Source organism: Pygocentrus nattereri, chromosome 5, assembly GCF_015220715.1.
Source record: "Pygocentrus nattereri isolate fPygNat1 chromosome 5, fPygNat1.pri, whole genome shotgun sequence".
In the NCBI taxonomy this organism is placed as follows: domain Eukaryota; kingdom Metazoa; phylum Chordata; class Actinopteri; order Characiformes; family Serrasalmidae; genus Pygocentrus; species Pygocentrus nattereri.
This window is the reverse complement of record NC_051215.1, coordinates 36,403,109-36,420,512: the sequence shown is the minus strand read 5'-3', so window position 1 is coordinate 36,420,512 and position 17,404 is coordinate 36,403,109. Positions and strand designations below refer to the sequence as shown.

The 17,404-nt window shown below is 38.6% G+C and overlaps 1 protein-coding gene across 9 annotated transcripts in view; it reads right to left on the bottom strand.

Annotated features, from left to right (window-relative positions):
- pcdh15a (protocadherin-related 15a) overlaps positions 1-17,404 on the bottom strand; it is a 332,115-nt gene that overhangs the window by 137,923 nt on the left and 176,788 nt on the right. For 7 of the 9 annotated variants that reach the window (XM_037538811.1, XM_037538812.1, XM_037538810.1 and 4 more), the window contains 4 exons: positions 14,330-14,485; positions 8,003-8,122; positions 7,708-7,830; positions 790-960 (listed from right to left, as the gene is read on the bottom strand). In XM_037538811.1, the coding sequence (XP_037394708.1) occupies positions 790-960; positions 7,708-7,830; positions 8,003-8,122; positions 14,330-14,485 (570 nt within the window). The remainder of the gene's footprint in view (positions 1-789; positions 961-7,707; positions 7,831-8,002; positions 8,123-14,329; positions 14,486-17,404) is intronic. The other 2 variants (XM_037538818.1, XM_037538815.1) reach the window with 1 other exon arrangement.

Genomic DNA, 17,404 nt, shown 5'->3' with positions numbered 1-17,404 from the left:
TTTTACTGGGAATTCCGCACTGAACCTCGGAAACACTGAGAAAAGCAGCTTCTAATATACATTTGAAGCATGACCTTGCTCATACATGACAATATTATTAAACATATAACAATATATATATATATATATATATATATATATATATATATATATATATTGTAAATTGTTCAAATGGGACAAAAAAAGCAATTGGAAAGTGTTTAAATGGGACACAATACAACTGTGTGGCTGTCAATACACTAAGTGGGAGTTGCCCATGTATAGCCTACTTGTGGGAAACATGGTGATTAGCTCACAGAGGCTAACCTTGCCGTGAGGGGAAGCGTTATGAGTCATAAATTTGCCCCTTGCTGTCCACTCCTCACCTTGTGCTGCATGTGGCCACTCGTTTAACGCAGGCATGACAAACATCCAGGCGTTAAGTTTATGAGGGCATGCTAAAAAAAGCCCCTAACTTTGATAAAACTTCTTTCTCTTATTCTCCAAAACAAGCTGACTACACACACACTCCTACAAGTTCTTAGAGAAAGTGCTGCAGGGATCAGGAAGGCTCTAGCTTTACAGTTGTAAGGGGCTTTTATGTGTTTGATGGGTGAGTTGAAGTTAAGCGGTGCACGACTGATGATATATCCATGAGGCCCTGCTATCTCTTCCAGTCACTGACCTCATCACACTGACCCATTCCCTAGGTACACCCCAGTATCTCATTAACTGGCTAACACAGAGCCAAGCACATCCCTGGTGTGCACATAGTGAGCGCAATGTGTGCTGCAGTGGGAAGACTCTTACTGGTTCTGTCAGTTCAGGGATGACCACGCGGTAGGTGACAGGGCTGCAGTCTCGGGTGTTATTGATCAGCACGCAGGGCAGGAACATGGGACCCAGATCATCCCCATCTAACACATCCAGAGTCAGTGTGGTGGTGGCTGTGTGCCGGCTGGCTGGATACGGGGCACGATCCTGCAGAAGGCACATGTAACCATAGTTACTCTCCAGGTTAGAGTTAATGAGGCTAATGTAGATAAATAAGGGAAGCTCATAGCCACCTGTTAGCATTATTTAAGCCACATGCATAAATTATCATATACTTCTAAACTACATATTGCTTCAAACTGTGTTGGTTAAGTGGAGTTTATAATAATAATAGTACTTATAATAACAACAACAACAACAACAACAATAATAATAATAATAATAATACTGTTTGACACTGTTATTCATAAAAATTGGTAAAAAAATGTTGCATATCTAAAAACATTAGTAGAAACCAACCAACCATTCATTAGTCCATTTTTAAAGTATCACATACAGTGTCAAAAACTACATAAAGAAGTCCGTTTGAGATTACTTAACCCAGTGAGAGGCTAGAACGTGAAGAGAGAAGCATGCAGTTTGCATGATGCTAATTAGTGGCTACTAGTTTCCATTACTTACATTACATTACATACAGTGCAAAACTAATGAAATAAACTTCAGAACGTCTTGGCTGACAGACTACATCTGAGTTAAGCAAACTATGTAAATCTGATATTTATCCAAACCATTGCTTCAAAGCAGCATGACATTTGAAAGCTTAACACAAATGAGCTGGCGGGTGAGAAGAGGCAGAATAATAAAAAAAGTGCACAGTGATGCAGCTGAGCAGAAATGTGAACTTGGCCATGAGGGATGCAGCAGAAAGGTCAAGGGTTCAGTCACAGCTGACAAGACACCTGAACCCAGTTAGCTCTAGAGGACTGCCACTACCATCAGTTAATGTAGGCCTTGTTTGCCAAATACATCAAATAAAACAGAAACATGTTGAGGCAGGAAGAGCAGAAAGCTTTATTCTGGCACCTTTTTACAGACTGACACGATGACCCCTTTCCTGCTCTACCTGCAAAGTACAACAGAGTGTAATCTAGGATCCACTATTCTCACAACCTGGGTATACTAAGGCTTTTAGACATCTCCCAGTCAGTCATTACACACATATACAAACGTACAGAAGCAAACACACACATGAATTCTGGAAAGAGGGTGGGGGTAGAGAAACAAATAGGAGTGAAAAGCTCTACATCTATGACAGTAGTCTGCTACTATGCTCACTCTATAAATACACTATCATAGTTAAACCTTGCACCCTCTTTTTCTTTTTCCATATTTTCAAAATGCAAACTGTTTTTTTACATTGTGAGAATATTTGAGAATATTTGAAAAGTTTCATGGTGTGCAACCTTTTGCAATAATTTTGGATATAACAAGTTTTAGAAAGAATAACAGCTGATTTTCCTGGTAATAATAACATAGATATTTCATGTTAGTGGGTGTTGTGCTGGTATGAATGGATCAGACACAGCAGTGCTGCTGGAGTTTTTAAACACTGTGTCCACTCACTGTCCACTCTATTAGATGTACCTGCATTATTGATCCACACTGTAGATGTAAAGCCAGAGACGATAACTCACCTCTTGCTGAATGGTATGAGCTAAGCAACCTCTAGTCCTTCATCAGTGGTCACAGGATGCTGCCCATAGGACACTGTTGGCTGGATATTTTTGGTGAATGGACTATCTTCTCAGTCCAGCAGTGACACTGAGGTGTTTTAAACTCCAGCAGCTCTGCTATGTCTGATCCACTTATACCAGCACAACACACAGTAACACACCATCACCATGTCAGTGTTACTGCAGTGCTGAGAATGATCCACCACTCAAATAGTACCTGCTCTGTGAGGGTCAATGGGCATGGGAGTCCTGATCACTGAAGAACAGGGCAAAAAGGAGCTCACAATGTATACAGAGAAACAGATGGACTACAGTCTGTAATTATAGAACTACAAAGTGCTCCTATATAGTAAGTGGAGCTGATAAAATGGGCAATGCGCAGAGAAACAAGGAGGTGGTCATAATGATATTCTTGATCAGTGTATTGGAAAGTGGTGTATAATGTGTTTTGGAATAAAACCCTTCATTTCATGATGCATGGACCAACAGACATGGTCTAAAACGTCTTGAATTCTCTTGACATTAACAGACATTCATGTAAATATTGTCATATGGTTCTAAAAAACCTTTGAAGAACCATGTTTTTCCTTTTCTTTTGCTCAGAGATTGTTACAACAGTGGCAACATTAAACATATTCCCTAACATTCATAAAGAACTAGAGAGGAGGGTGTATTCACAACTCTATCTAAGAGAAGCTCATAATCCCTGTATAAGAAAGGCTGCTACTTATTCTGAAAAACGCCTTGGGTAGGCAAATAAACTCTATAAGAACGGTGCAGCGGAAAGAGTGAAATGAGTAAGAAATCCCCTCATCAGATTATCGGATAAGAATGTATTTCAACTATTCCAAACCAGCCTGAGGTCAAACCCAGGTAAAATACATCAAAGATTACGAATAAAACACATACGTCAGGAGTAAAAAGTATGCCTTTTTAAGTGGGGACTGGACGGCCTGAGGGTAGCCTGGAGTCATGGTGTAGAACGTAGTCAGAGCCAATCAGCAATAAGCACCGCTGGGACTCTAATACAAAGGACAGTCTGGGTAAAAAATCCACAAATAATTAGGGCACTGCCACTGAATAAATATGAGCTCGACTATTGCTGGGAAACATCATCACTAATAGTATACCGGTATGGGCGTTACACTGTGATGTTCTGTTTTAGCGATATTGATAGAGGATAAAGATTATATGCTTTATAATCTATTCCACACAACAGTAGCAGCTCTGTTGTTTTAAGTTGTAGTGTACAAACAGCTCAAAATACACAAAAACTAAACTAAATTAACTTTCTTTCTACACTATATGCTAAAATGTATGTAGACACCTGCTTATCCAACATTCTTCTGAAATAAAGGGTATTAATGGGAAACTTGTGCCCCCTTTGCTGCAGCAAAAGCCTCTGTTCTTCTGGCAAAGCTCTACACTAGATGTTGGAACATTGCTGTGAGGATTTGACTGCATTCAGCCAAAAGAGCATCAGTGAGATCAGGTACAGATGTTCAGTTTAGTCAGTTTAGTTCTGGATCACAATGGAATGTCTGTTTTAACTTTAAAGCAGCTGATCACTCATTCGAAAGGGTGTCTGGATAGTTTTGGACTTATAGTGTATGTCAGGTGTTTCTTTTAGCATGAAATAGCAGTACTTAGGACACATGCCTTTAATGATTATTTACATTTTCTGCAGGAAAAATAGGTAAAAAAAAATAGTTGAACAGACATAAACAGAAAGTCATTTGGAGTATTTTGTGAAATGCTCTGTTCTAGAGAAACTCACTGAGTCAGAACTGTTCACAGTGGTGCTTGTAGGAACCAGACAAGTATGACAAGTGTAATATCTTTTAAAGCTGCCTCACAGAAAGTTATTACATGAAACTGTTATGAATATGCTGTCTGATGCCTGAGACACTGCCTTACGATAGATATGAGATAAGATTTTGGCCTAAAACGTATTGTTTTAAAATTAGTTCATGGTGGAGAGGTACACATTGGATGTTGTAAGGCAACCCCCCCCCCCCCCCCCCCCCCCCCCCCCCCCCCCCTTTTCACATTTACCATTTACCACTATTTTATCAAGATGTTTGGGTAGTGAATAAAATGACTACATATGAAAATTTGAAAATTAGGTGGAATTCCATTTTACAAATCTTCAATACTCCAGCACCCCCCGCGACCCTGACGGAGAAGCGGCTTAGAAAATGGATGGATGGGTGGATGGATGGAAATCTTCAAATAGTATGATACTGTAAAATAGCAGCACATAAAAAAAGTCTCGCATGACTAGAAAATATCATGAAATTTTATCAGTACTGCCAAGCACTAAGCCCAACACTGAGTCCAATACGTCAATGAGCCTCAGCTACCACGCAAAAATGAATTTGTTCTTGCAGTAACACTAAATGAACTTGAACAGATAAACAGGTTGCTTTTCTGCTTACTGTATATGATTTGCCAGCACAGCACAAAGTTCATAACAGCTTCCATAGAAAATGAACAGAAGGAGCTACAGTCCTTGAGCCTGCTGTACAGCAGAGGCTTTACACAGTCTATTGTTCATTACAGCAAGAATAATAGCTTAGCATGGAGCTTTGGTGAGTCAAACTGGGGTTGAACTGAACAATATGAACACTGAATCAAGACCTCTCTCCAAATGAGAGAATGTGAACTCTTTCTTTAGCTTTTTTTTTTTTTAAGAGAAAGTAAGAGGGTGGCAAAAAAACAATAACAAACCAAAGCATCAACAATCTCCTCAGTGCCTGTAAGATCATTATCCTCTTCCTCTGCTGAAATCACTGCGGCGCTCTTCAGGGGAAACTTTTTCCGAGCTGTAGCCGCAGCGATAAAGCAGTCATGTGGGCTGTCTGAAAGGCTTTATGAAAGCATGCCCAGCATACCCCTCAGTCTCTCTCAGACTCTGGCCTGCCTCAATGAAGGCCCTTTATTGCCAAAGCTGTTGTGTATGCGTCTCATGCTCAGACTCAGGAGCGCTTAAGAAATGAACAAGCCATTCTCAACCCTATCAGCATGAGGAGCCTGGGGAACTGGGTTTTCAGATACAGGTAAAAGCACATCAAAAAGTGTAGAGTGATCACTCTCCCAGAAAGAAGACCTGATGAGACAACCAGGACTTAGCAGTGGAGAGCAGTCCCTAGACATGAAATTCACTATATAACAAAGGAGGGAAGGGTATGATTACTCATTTTATATATATATATATATATATATATATATATATATATATATATATATATATATATATTAGGCAAATTTTTAAACAGTCTACCTCAGCAGTGAGTTTTTCACAATATACATTAGAATAAAGTCATATTCATAATTCAAATAAACATAAAAAAAAATAATTTCTTGGGTCCATATCACTGCCACCACAGAGACTTGTTAATGTCATCAATTACATGAGCACAATTTACTGAAGCACTGATTGGTCAAACCAGGAGTTGCTTTTATAAAGCAGTTGCTTTTTTCTATAATACTGGGCTTCTTCGAGGAGAGGTTTGAAAATGGTTAAACAAACACATTAACAGCCATAAAATCACTATTTATATATATATATATATATATATATATATATATATATATATATATATATATATATACATACTGCTATACAGACATCATTTTTTTCAAAAAGCCTGTTGCGCCACAGCATAAAAAAACCTTGTGCTGTTAGTGGAATCATCTTTTTTTTTTTTTTACCCGATTTTCTCCCCAATTTAGTCGTCTCCAATTCCACTGTTTAGTTAGGACTCCCCCAATCACACGACGCTACCAATGCTAGGAGGGTGAAGGCTAGCTCAGGCTTCCTCCGGGGCCTGTGAAATCAGCCACCACTTCTTTTTGAACTGCCGCTTATGCAAAGACACGGGACAGCCAAACGCACTCGGAGGAAAGCGCCAACCACCAGATCTGTTACATCAGCTAACAGACGCCTGCGCTGACTAGTTTCGCATTGAGTGATGGGAGGAGAAGAGGGGCCATCCTACCCACCCACAGAGAGCGAGGCCAATTGTGTTCTCTTGGACTCCTGGCTACAGATGGCTGTAGCATCACCAGGGATCAAACCCGCAATCTCCTGATGATAGGGCCAATGCTTAAACGGTTGCACCACTCGGGAGCCCACAATGGAGTAATCTTTGACTCTCATTCTGTTTGCATGGACATGTGTATATAGAGGAATTAAGAACCTGTTTTGTTTAAACTGAGTGGCTTATATTCTTAACAAGAACTGGTTTAGTCAACTAGCTAACATGCTAAAAGATACCCAGCAGCCTAACCAACTCCATCATTAATATCACAGACTTGAATTAAAGTACTTAGGATTTGAATCACTGTAAAACGAAAGAATAAAAGTCTAAAAAAAATTACTTGAACATGCTACAAATGTCTGTGTTTCAGTCAGAATTTGTATATTTTATCATATTTTATGCTAGCCGCCATTTCATAAAAGCAATGAGACACAAAAAGACACTTGAGGCCGTGCGTTATTGTGATTTTATCACAGGGAAGGGAGTTCTTAGGAACGATGCAGAGTGAAGTAACAGAAATTGCAGTAGTGCATGGCCTCTCGTGGCTTACTTATACATGGAGAGAGAGACGGAGAGAAAGATATTTTGAGTTTGGGTTTGGGAAAGGATGCACACAAAGAAAGAAAGAAATACAATTAACGTAAAAATATGGACACTCAAATAGCAAGCATGGATAACACTGCATGACTTCAACAGAGGGATACTGTCAAAACAGGCTATTCAGACAAATATCAACAAATTCACAACTATGAACGACCTTAAAAAACTGGTCCTTTTTTGCATGACTCACACTCTATTTCAACCTTGAATTCATGTTTCATAGAAAACTACACTGCTAAAACATTGACAAAGCCAAATTTTGCCCAGTTAGTGGTTTCATTCCCACTGGCAGAAACGTAGAAACACACAGAACCTTTGTCCTCATCATTTTGCCCATAAATAATAGTACATAATAATAATAAAACATACACATGCGTGGAATGAGAAGTAATTTGTGTATGAATGCATATGAGAAGTAAAGAAAAACAAACATCCAGCAGTGTTTAGAGACAGGGTCAGGGATCAGTGGTCAAAGGTCAGGCTAAAAGCCTACACTTAGTGAGGGAAAGTGGGTGGACGTCGAACATCACTGACATCACGAACATCACGAACATTAGAAAGAAAGCTGAAATTCTGACCGAATGTCTTACATTAGCCTGGACAATGATTAGATAGCGTGTTCTCTCTTCATAGTTCAGTCTCTCAGCAAGAATGATGTTACCGGACAGTGTACTAGCCACCCGGACAGTCCTATTGGACAACTGAGAGAGACACATAGAGAGAGAGAGAGAGGAAAAGAGAGCGTTATAATGTTATATGCAGAAGATTCTTTATTTTGATGCACATAAAACTTCCAATTTACCTCCAATTTACCACAAACACTTCAGTGCACAATAAAAGCTGGATGAAGATCTGATGTAAACAAGACTGTACCGGATCGTTGGGATTGTATTGGATGCCGTATTCAATCTGGCCATTCGGGCCGTCATCAATATCAGTGGCTCCGTTGTTTCCTGAGAAGCCAGTGAAGATGGTGGTCCCAACAGGAGTGAGCTGCAGAATGTTTGTTTAAACAGAAAGAACTTTAGTACGTGCACCAAACTTGCACCAACAACAACACAAATATCACACATCTGCGTGTACAGTAATGCTGCAGGTCTACCCCAGACACTGATCCATGTGGCCTTTGTTCATGCTTAGTTACACATATAAGCTTTAAAACATCAACCTCTATCTGATATTTGGAATGTATATGGTTACAAGTGTAAAGTAATTGCTTTTTTATTTTCAGTAGTCTTGGGCACATTCATAAAATATAAGTGTGGTTTACAGATGGTGTGGGAAAAGAAAAACGAACAATTAATATCTGGAGATATATTCCTAGCTGCATAAACTTTGTAGCACCCAACTGATGAGAATTCAAGCACAATTCAAGCTCAAATAAACAAACATTGCTCACTGCTGCACTCTGGAGGTGTTATAAATAAACATAAAAAAAAAACAACATTACTCACTACTGCCCTCTAAAGGTGATAGCACCAGGTAGAAGTTAGAACCTCTTGTTTTTGCAAAAACCTGTGATATGTCTCAATAAATGCGCTTTCACCTTTTAAATAATATATGACACTGAAAGCTTAAAAGCTCTAAAAAAAATTCTGATCAGCTTGAATAATTATGACATAACTGTGACAGGCCTATTGAAGCCTAATGATGTGTTCACTGTAAGTGTAAACTTGAATAGCAAAATTACTGACATTTTTAAGATGTGCATGTTTGCGTGTTTCTATGTCGTTCTGCCTGAGTAACACAGTATCTTTGTGGATTCCCTCAAGAAAACCAACTACACAAGAGAGCAAAAGGAAAAAAGTGTGAGGAAGACAGAGACAAACAAAAAGTGAAAACAGAAAGAAAGAAGACAATGTAAGGAAAGCAACAGACAGAGAGGAAGCAAAGTGAAGGCTGTAGATGGAGAAATGTTCCCCAAGGCATTTAGCTGTGTTTGTCAGAACCACAAATATAGCCATACACACACACACACACACACAAACAAACACACACACACACACACACACACACACACACACACACACACACACACACAGAAACATTCAGATGTACGTACAGTGAAGACACAGAAACTCTTCTAGAATATTAGAGGGTTATCACTACAGTGCATTAAATGGTTCACAGACTTTCCTGATTCTATGTGTCTTACACAACCAGCTGAACGTATAAACACATTTATCAGTGCTTCAATTACACTTCAGTTCTTTCAGTACGCCCAGAGGTTCAGAACAAGCTCATCAGCATCTTCATTTGAAATCAATGAAAGACAAAGCAGACTGAGATTCTGTATTGACTGGCGTTCTATGTTCCTTAGACTGCATTATGGAGATATGCAGACATCATACATTCATCACCCTCCCTGTATATTCACAGCTGTGCAGTAGTTGTCCACAAAGCTGACTTCTAACTGCAGGCTTATTAGTCATGTATTAATCTTATAGGCTTATTATGCAGTGACTGCTATTAAAGTGCCATGGACATTACGCAGAGCTAGAGGAAACCCATAGCTTGTTCTCAAATCTCTGTGCCTATTTTACACATTTTTTATGTTGTTTGCCTATTTTTGTGAACAATTATTTTATTGTTGTTTTTTGGTATATAGAGTGTCATATATGTTATCATATCCCTTATCAAAAAGCATAGAACATCCCATTCCCCAAATAGGCTCAGCACCAAAACTCACACTGCTGTGTCTCTTAGGCTCTAACACGTTACTGTTAACATATGTGCCAAAAAGAAAGACATTCCAAGACACTCCTGTTACCTAAAGGTAGTAGATGTGAGCTCAGCCATTCTACCATTGCAGTAGCAAACAGTACCACAGCGTATTCTGTGATATTGAACAACATCAGTTGTAACACCATTGACTGTAACACCACTGACACAATGACTAAAATCTAAGCTTTTCTAAAGTACATTCCACTGCCACTTTAGTTTTAATACCATATTGTATAAATCTAATACCAAAATATTTTAGATAGTATGTGAGGGGCCAATAAAACATCCACCCATTTTCAAAGCCGCTTCTCCACCAGGGTCGCGGGAGCCTATCCCAACAGACAGACACTCACACCTAGGGGCAATTTAGCACGTCCAATTGGTCTGACTGCATGTCTTTGGGAGGAAACCCACGCAGACACGGGGAGAACATGCAAACTTCACACAGAGAGGACCCTGGTCGCCCGGCCGGGGAATCGAACCCAGGCCCTCCTTGCTGTGAGGCGACAGCACTACCCACCACGCCACCGTGCTGCCCTGACCAATAAAACAGAAAGCATGATGATGTTTCTGCAACACATTTTAAAAATGTTGGGACAGGAGCACATTTACCACAATGTTCCATCACCTTTTCTTTTAATAGCACTTAATGCTCCTTTGGGGACTGAACAACAAACTGATCTAGTTTTGAAAGCACAATTTTTGCCATTCTTCTATTATAAAAGTATATCAAGTATATCAGCTGAGCAACTATACAAGGCCTTTTTTTTGTCATATTTTGAATTTCAAAAGACACGTTTAAATCTGGAGACTGTTCTGGACTGCAGGCAGGCCAGTCTAGCACCCAGACGCTTTGATTATGTAGTCTTGCTGTTGTAACATGCAAAACGTGGCTCTGTGTTGTCATGTTGAACTAACAATGAGTGTCCCTGAAAAAGACAATGTCTACCCTCCCAAATCAAGATATACCCTGGCTTTTGAACTCTAGTAAAGAAGCTGGATGGTCCTTTACTTCTTTGGCCTGGAGAACACAACGTCCATTATTTCCAAAAATTATCTGAAAAGTTACACAACACATCCTTCCAGTGGACACCAAACCATTTCGGAGGAGCTTGGCAGTCAGCAGATTCCCTGACTCTGTTCATGTTATTATGCACTGTAGAGGAAGAATTGCCAAAAATTCCAAGAATTCCAAAAGTTGTTTTCAAACCACTGGATTTTTGGCTGATTATTTTTTAACTCATCCTTGCTCACAAACAACCTTTAACATTTCACAGCATTCCTAAGCTTAAATTGCTCCTGTCACAACTTTTTTGGAACATGTTTCTAGCATTAATTTCAGAATGAACATATATTTACAAAAAAATTAAGTTGATCATGTAAACAACTAAATATTACAAATTTATCATAAATATTAACAGAAATTAACTCTCTTCTCAAAGTCTTTCATCTGTGAATTCACAGCATGTCTAAAAATCACTAAAAAAATACTTGTATTGTTTATTTTGATTTTGTGTTCATTTTCATGGCTTAAATTTATACCACAATGGAAGGATGACCCTGTTATTCAGCAACTACCAGGAATTATGTAGTAACTACTATGAACCTAATATGTCATGTAGTTTTGAGAGTGTGGAATTGAAGTCCTCATTCAAATATGGGTTTCATGGGATAAACCTGGAATGAAGAGGCAGTGTCCTCTATACAGCATAGTAGATTGTAAAATAAAGTTTAACCCCTTAAACTGTAACACTGTTCCAAACTTCAATTCCTTGTCCTTAAAACTACACCACTCACATATTATTTTCATAGCAGTTACTGAATAATAATACGAGGCCAGCCCTTTAAGTTATACATTTATATAACCACGATATTTATAGCTGTTTGTTGCAATATTTCTCTGTGAGTCATGTCTACACACATCACTACAATCCAGTTGCCATTCGCTCAGAATGCTGCTGAAACTACAGTGAGAGACTATTAGACATAGAACACTGACACACAAAACACACACACACACACACACACACACAACCACACCCAGGAAAAATTACAGATAATTTATTTTAAAGGTACCACAAAACAGAAAGAGCTAGGAACAGACAGTGAAGAGGCTCTATCAGAGGTCCAGATTCCAAACTTTCACATGATACTACATTTTTGTAGATTAGATATTTTATTATGAATTTGATTGAAAGTTATTGTGTCTTGTTAGCATGTCTTGTTTCGCAGGAAGAATCTTATACATTTTCACCATGTTTCACCATCATTTCTTCGTACTGAAACAAATAGAAAAAGCCGAAGTGCAGACTTCAGCTGTTGTTATGCTGAACATAAAAGCAATTACCAATGAATAGCTCAGCCAAGTTGCATTGAAGTCCCTGTAGTTACTGAATAATAAGCCTTAGTATGTAATAAGCCTTAGATTTTAATGGGTTAAAGCAAATGTTTGACAGGGATCATATTAAAGCCTTCATACAAAAAGTTCAGATATTTTTTGTGTGCCATATCTTTTCTGTTGAAGCTAAGACTCTGAAGTTTGAAGTTTAGACTCTGAGGTGGATCTGATCTGCTAATCCGAGGCTTTTGCACAAACTTTCATGCTAGTCTGAGGACACACCGTCATTTTGGCCAATAAATGCATGTACAGTTTACTGAATATTGTTATAAATAAAAGTGATACATTACATTACATTCAATTTAATTCACTATAATTGATTCTAACATTCAAAATTAATGAAGTTCAATCGGCACCTTCAGATCAATGCATCATAATGTTTGTCAGTGCACGAGTGTATGTGTGTGCATGACTGCATATGTCTGTGTAGTAGTGAGAGAGTAACTGAGGAGAGCTTTTGACCTGATGGCCCAAAGCAGTGTGCGAGCTGACTGTGTAATTACTTCAGTCTTTCTACCATGAAGAGAACGTGTACCAGCATTACGTCAATCACTCTAATCAAGATAAGGGGCATAGCTCTCTGACTGGCAGAATCTACCACACAGAGAGTGCACAGAACAGAACAGACAGCGCCGGCCAATCACTTTCTTTCTGCTTTCAGCTCATCCAGACAGAAGCCAAGTCTGAAAATGAAACTCTCACAGCCCCACACACTGCCGCATTAGTCACACACACGCAATGTGTCATCAGCATATGTGATTCTGCCCTGATATTAAATCATCATTTATTATTTCTTCTGTGCCACTGATTAAATTTGGGTGGGTGCTGGAACTGAAGAGAGAGAGAGAGAGAGAGAGAGATAGAGAGAGAGAGAGAGAGATAGATAGATAGATAGATAGATAGATAGATAGATAGATAGATAGATAGATAGATAGATAGATAGATAGATAGATAGAAAGAGAAACGACTAAAAACAGGGCGTGAAGGTTGTGGATGGTATGCTAGGCTTTTCTGGAAAAAGTAGCATGTATCTGCACTAGAGTTGGTGGGTAATGCAGCCAAAACATAATATTATGATGCTTTAAAACATCATGATACTGTAACTATTAAAACTATAATCACCATGTTTTTTTTTGCTTGTTTTAGCTTGATAGTATTTACATCTTCTCCTCTCTTGGTTGTTGATCTGATTCAGTTATGTCTACCTCCTGCATGATGTTCTTGATCTAGCCAACAGCTTTTCTTTTACCAGGGAAAAAAATCGTTTTGTCATCCACCACAGTTGTTTTCTTTAGTCCTCCAGGCCTTTTAGTATTTTTGAGCTTGCATTCTTTCTGTTTAGGAATGTACCAAATAGCACATTAGGTGTGGTCAACATCTTTCAGTGTTTATTTTTCAGCCTAATGATGGCTTTTAACTTTGGATAGTGAGAGTTAACAGCAATGGATTTCAAATGACAATGTCTGCATTTTAACTTGGTGGTTTACAGCTAAAACAACAATAATTTTGACTTTCAGATTTTAATGGACCTGACTGTCTAATCCAAAAGCTTGGCTATAATCTAGATGGGCTACATTATTAAACTGCAATGCCATTAAAGGTCATATCAATTAGAAAGATCCTTCGAATACAGCAGAGAACTGCCACCTGGAAGATCCTTCATCATTTTCTCTTTTACAATACTGTGACAAAGTGGCCTTAGTAGAACATTCCGTTTTACATATTCTAACATAAATGAGGAGCTTTCACCGGATAGTGCTACCACATTTTTTTGGCAGCAGACAAGCCTTTGGAACAAAGTTATTGTTCTTTAACTTGCAATACCCACAACATCTGTGTTTAACATAATTGAATGAAATAACATTATCCTATCATCATACGGCCCACCTCTAAGCTGCTATGCATATGAGCCAACAGGGCAGTAAAGGATCAGGAGCCCCTATAGGTGTAAAAGCACACCAATCCATCATACCTAAATAAGATCTAAAAATAAGATCTGAGATTCTACGATTTTAAGTCTGGGTGATTTACATACGTGTAGTTCAGTAAAGCCATGCAGACAGCAGTAAGGCTCTCACCTCATTGACGGCAACATAGTAACGGGGCTGCTGGAATTGCGGTGAGTTGTCATTACGATCGCGCACCACGATTCGAACTTCATGTAGGATCACCGTCCCCACCAGCTCATTAGTACACTGCACCAGAACCACTATAGTAGTGATGGAGTTGGGGGGCTGAGAGAGAGAGAGAGAGAGAGAGAGAGAGAGAGAGAGAGAATATTAAATCATGCATGAGAGTAGAAGGGTTTGATGCTCAGACTCTGAGCAGGTCTCATTGCTCGTCAGAAGGACAAGCTTACATCTACATGTAAAGAAGAGGATCACTGAAGTACTACTGGAGCTGGATTAGTTTTAGCAGAGGAGGTTCTGTAATGCAATTTGTAAGGGATTTGACTGGATGATTTGGACAGGATAAAGTATCTGTGTAATTTCTGCAAATTACCACAGACAGGCTGGATTGAAAGGTCACAGCCTGAATGTATACGTCAGTATTCTGTGACAGATGGCAGACAATATTTGTAAATGTTACAGACATTCAGCCATTAAATATATATGTAGATCATTTTCAAAAAAATGTGTTTTCTTTCATGACATACATTGTTGGGAGTGACCTCTACACATGCAAGAAATATCAATGCAATAATAGAATTAACACCATCTTTATTAGAGAAATAAAACTGCACATTAATCTATGGTACAGTAACGTCAATTGTTATTCTTTCAAAACTTGCAATATACAATATTGTTACATGAATACAATAGTATTATAGATACACAGTGTTTTGGATTGAAACTGAGCACTTTATTAGGTACATTTATCTTGTACCTGCACTTATTGTGCATTTTAGCAGCTCCACTTACCTTATAGGATACCATGCATAAATGCATTTTACCCTGTTCTTCAAAGCTCTGGTCTCCCCACAAGATCCACCACAGAGCACATATTATCTGGGTGGCAGATCGCTCTCAGCACTGCAGTGACTGCAGTGTCAGTGCGTTGCACTGGCATGAGCAGTGCTGCTGGAGTTTTTAACCACTGTGTCCACTCACTGCCCACTCTGTTAGACACTCCTGCCTTGTCGGTCCACCATGAAGATGTGAAATCAGGCATGATGGCTCATCTGTTGCTGCACAGTTTGTGGTCACAGGATGCTGCCCACAGGGTGCTGTTGGCTGGATATTTTTGGTTGGTGCACTATTCTCAGTCCAGCAGTAACACTGAGATGTTTAAAAGCTCCAGCAGCACTGCTTTGTCTGGTCCACTTGTACCAGCACAACACACACTAACATGCTGCGACCACATCAGTGTCACAGTGCTGGGAATGATTTAACACCCAAATAATACCTGCTCGGTGGTGGTCCTGAGGTGGTTCAGATCACTGAAGAACAGGGTGAAGGTGAAACAGTAAATTATACCAAGAAACAGACGGACAAACTAGACAAACCTTGTCTCATTTTGTCTTTTTGCCATTTTTTTTTTTACTTTTTTGAAAATATGAGCAGCTTTTATCATTATATGAACATTTCATTACAACAGACCAATACAAATGCTTCAAAATGACCTACTGAAATGTAGAAACACATTTCCTTCTCCTGTGAAGTAACCATTTTGTTCCAACAGTGAAAATATATATATATTCTATACACAGAAACATAGCCACCATGCTCCCTCTATGTGCTGTAAAATTTAATGAAACCTAGTTACTTGATGAAGGTCAGTAAAACAAGAAAGGAATAATGCTCACCAGCACTGGCAGACAATCATAAGAAAATATGGTTCACAGTGTATTGAGGAGGCATAGATGAACATTAAAAGTATTTTATTAAGAAGAAGAAAAAAAAAAAATCAGTGCAAGTCTATAGGGGACACTTATTACCAGGAGGAATGAACTGCTGAAGTTGTGACTTTAAGTTCTAGGAATTGTTATCATTAATTATTTAGGAATTGTTAAGAATGATTACTTTTATAAAAACTGTCACAGATCATACTGATGCCTACTTCAACTATAGCACCACCCAAGACAATGCTAAACCTTCATTCATAGCACTTTAACTGCCTTTTAAATAAAACAACCACTTTTTTCAATCTAACACTTTCTTTCTCAAGGTGTTCTAAATTCTCAGCACAAAATAAACACTCCAGTCTACTAAACTGGGGCTGACTCCACAGTCTGGATCAGGAAACAGACGAGTTCAACTGAGACTTTTTGATCTAATGGATGTATTATGGCTAGTTGCGCCACTTACTGACTGACTCTCAGCCTGATGGCAGTCCTTTGGGAAAGCAGGTGCACAAGCACACACAGACATGCGCGCGCACACACACACATACACAACATGAACACAAGAACACCACACAACAAGAATGTTTCTGGGCTTAGAAGGTCAGCCATACTAATTACATTACACGTTTTATACGTGCTACATATTTTGATTTGTAAGAGAAATATTAACATCTACTTTGAGATATTTCATATAACTTTACCAAGTTAAATGATCATACTGCTTTAGAGCTATTTTGCTATTCAAATATCAGTCTTTTTAAACAAATATCAGTGTTCCCAGGTCTTAAACAAGCCCTGGGAGAGTGTGATGAGATGGTGGGTCGTTAGAATATATGGATACGTGAACTGAGAATTATCAAAAAGATTAAATTGATTAAACAGAAGATTCTTTTAAAGTGAGGGTTTAGGTCATGGAGATGTCCACAGGGAAAAGTGATTTGCACTGATGATACTGTGAGTCACATTTATTTATACTAATATTTAAAAATATATATATATTTTCTACATGGAATCAAGTGAGATGAAATGGAAATTTAATATTGTTAAAATAGGACAAAATATGTTTAGGTGGTCATCAATACAACCGGGTGGGGGCTGCCCAATTACAGTGTATATGTAGGAAACAGAATATTTTTCAAATGTTTCAATGAGAATGTATTTTATACTGTCATTAATAAAGAGCTTGACTGTTTGTCAACAGTCTTCCAAGCTCTGATGTTATTTTTTTCTCTTATTTGAATACTTGATTAGGTAAATCTACATTTGGATATCTGAGAGCTGGATATAATCATGCTTCTCCCAAACTCAC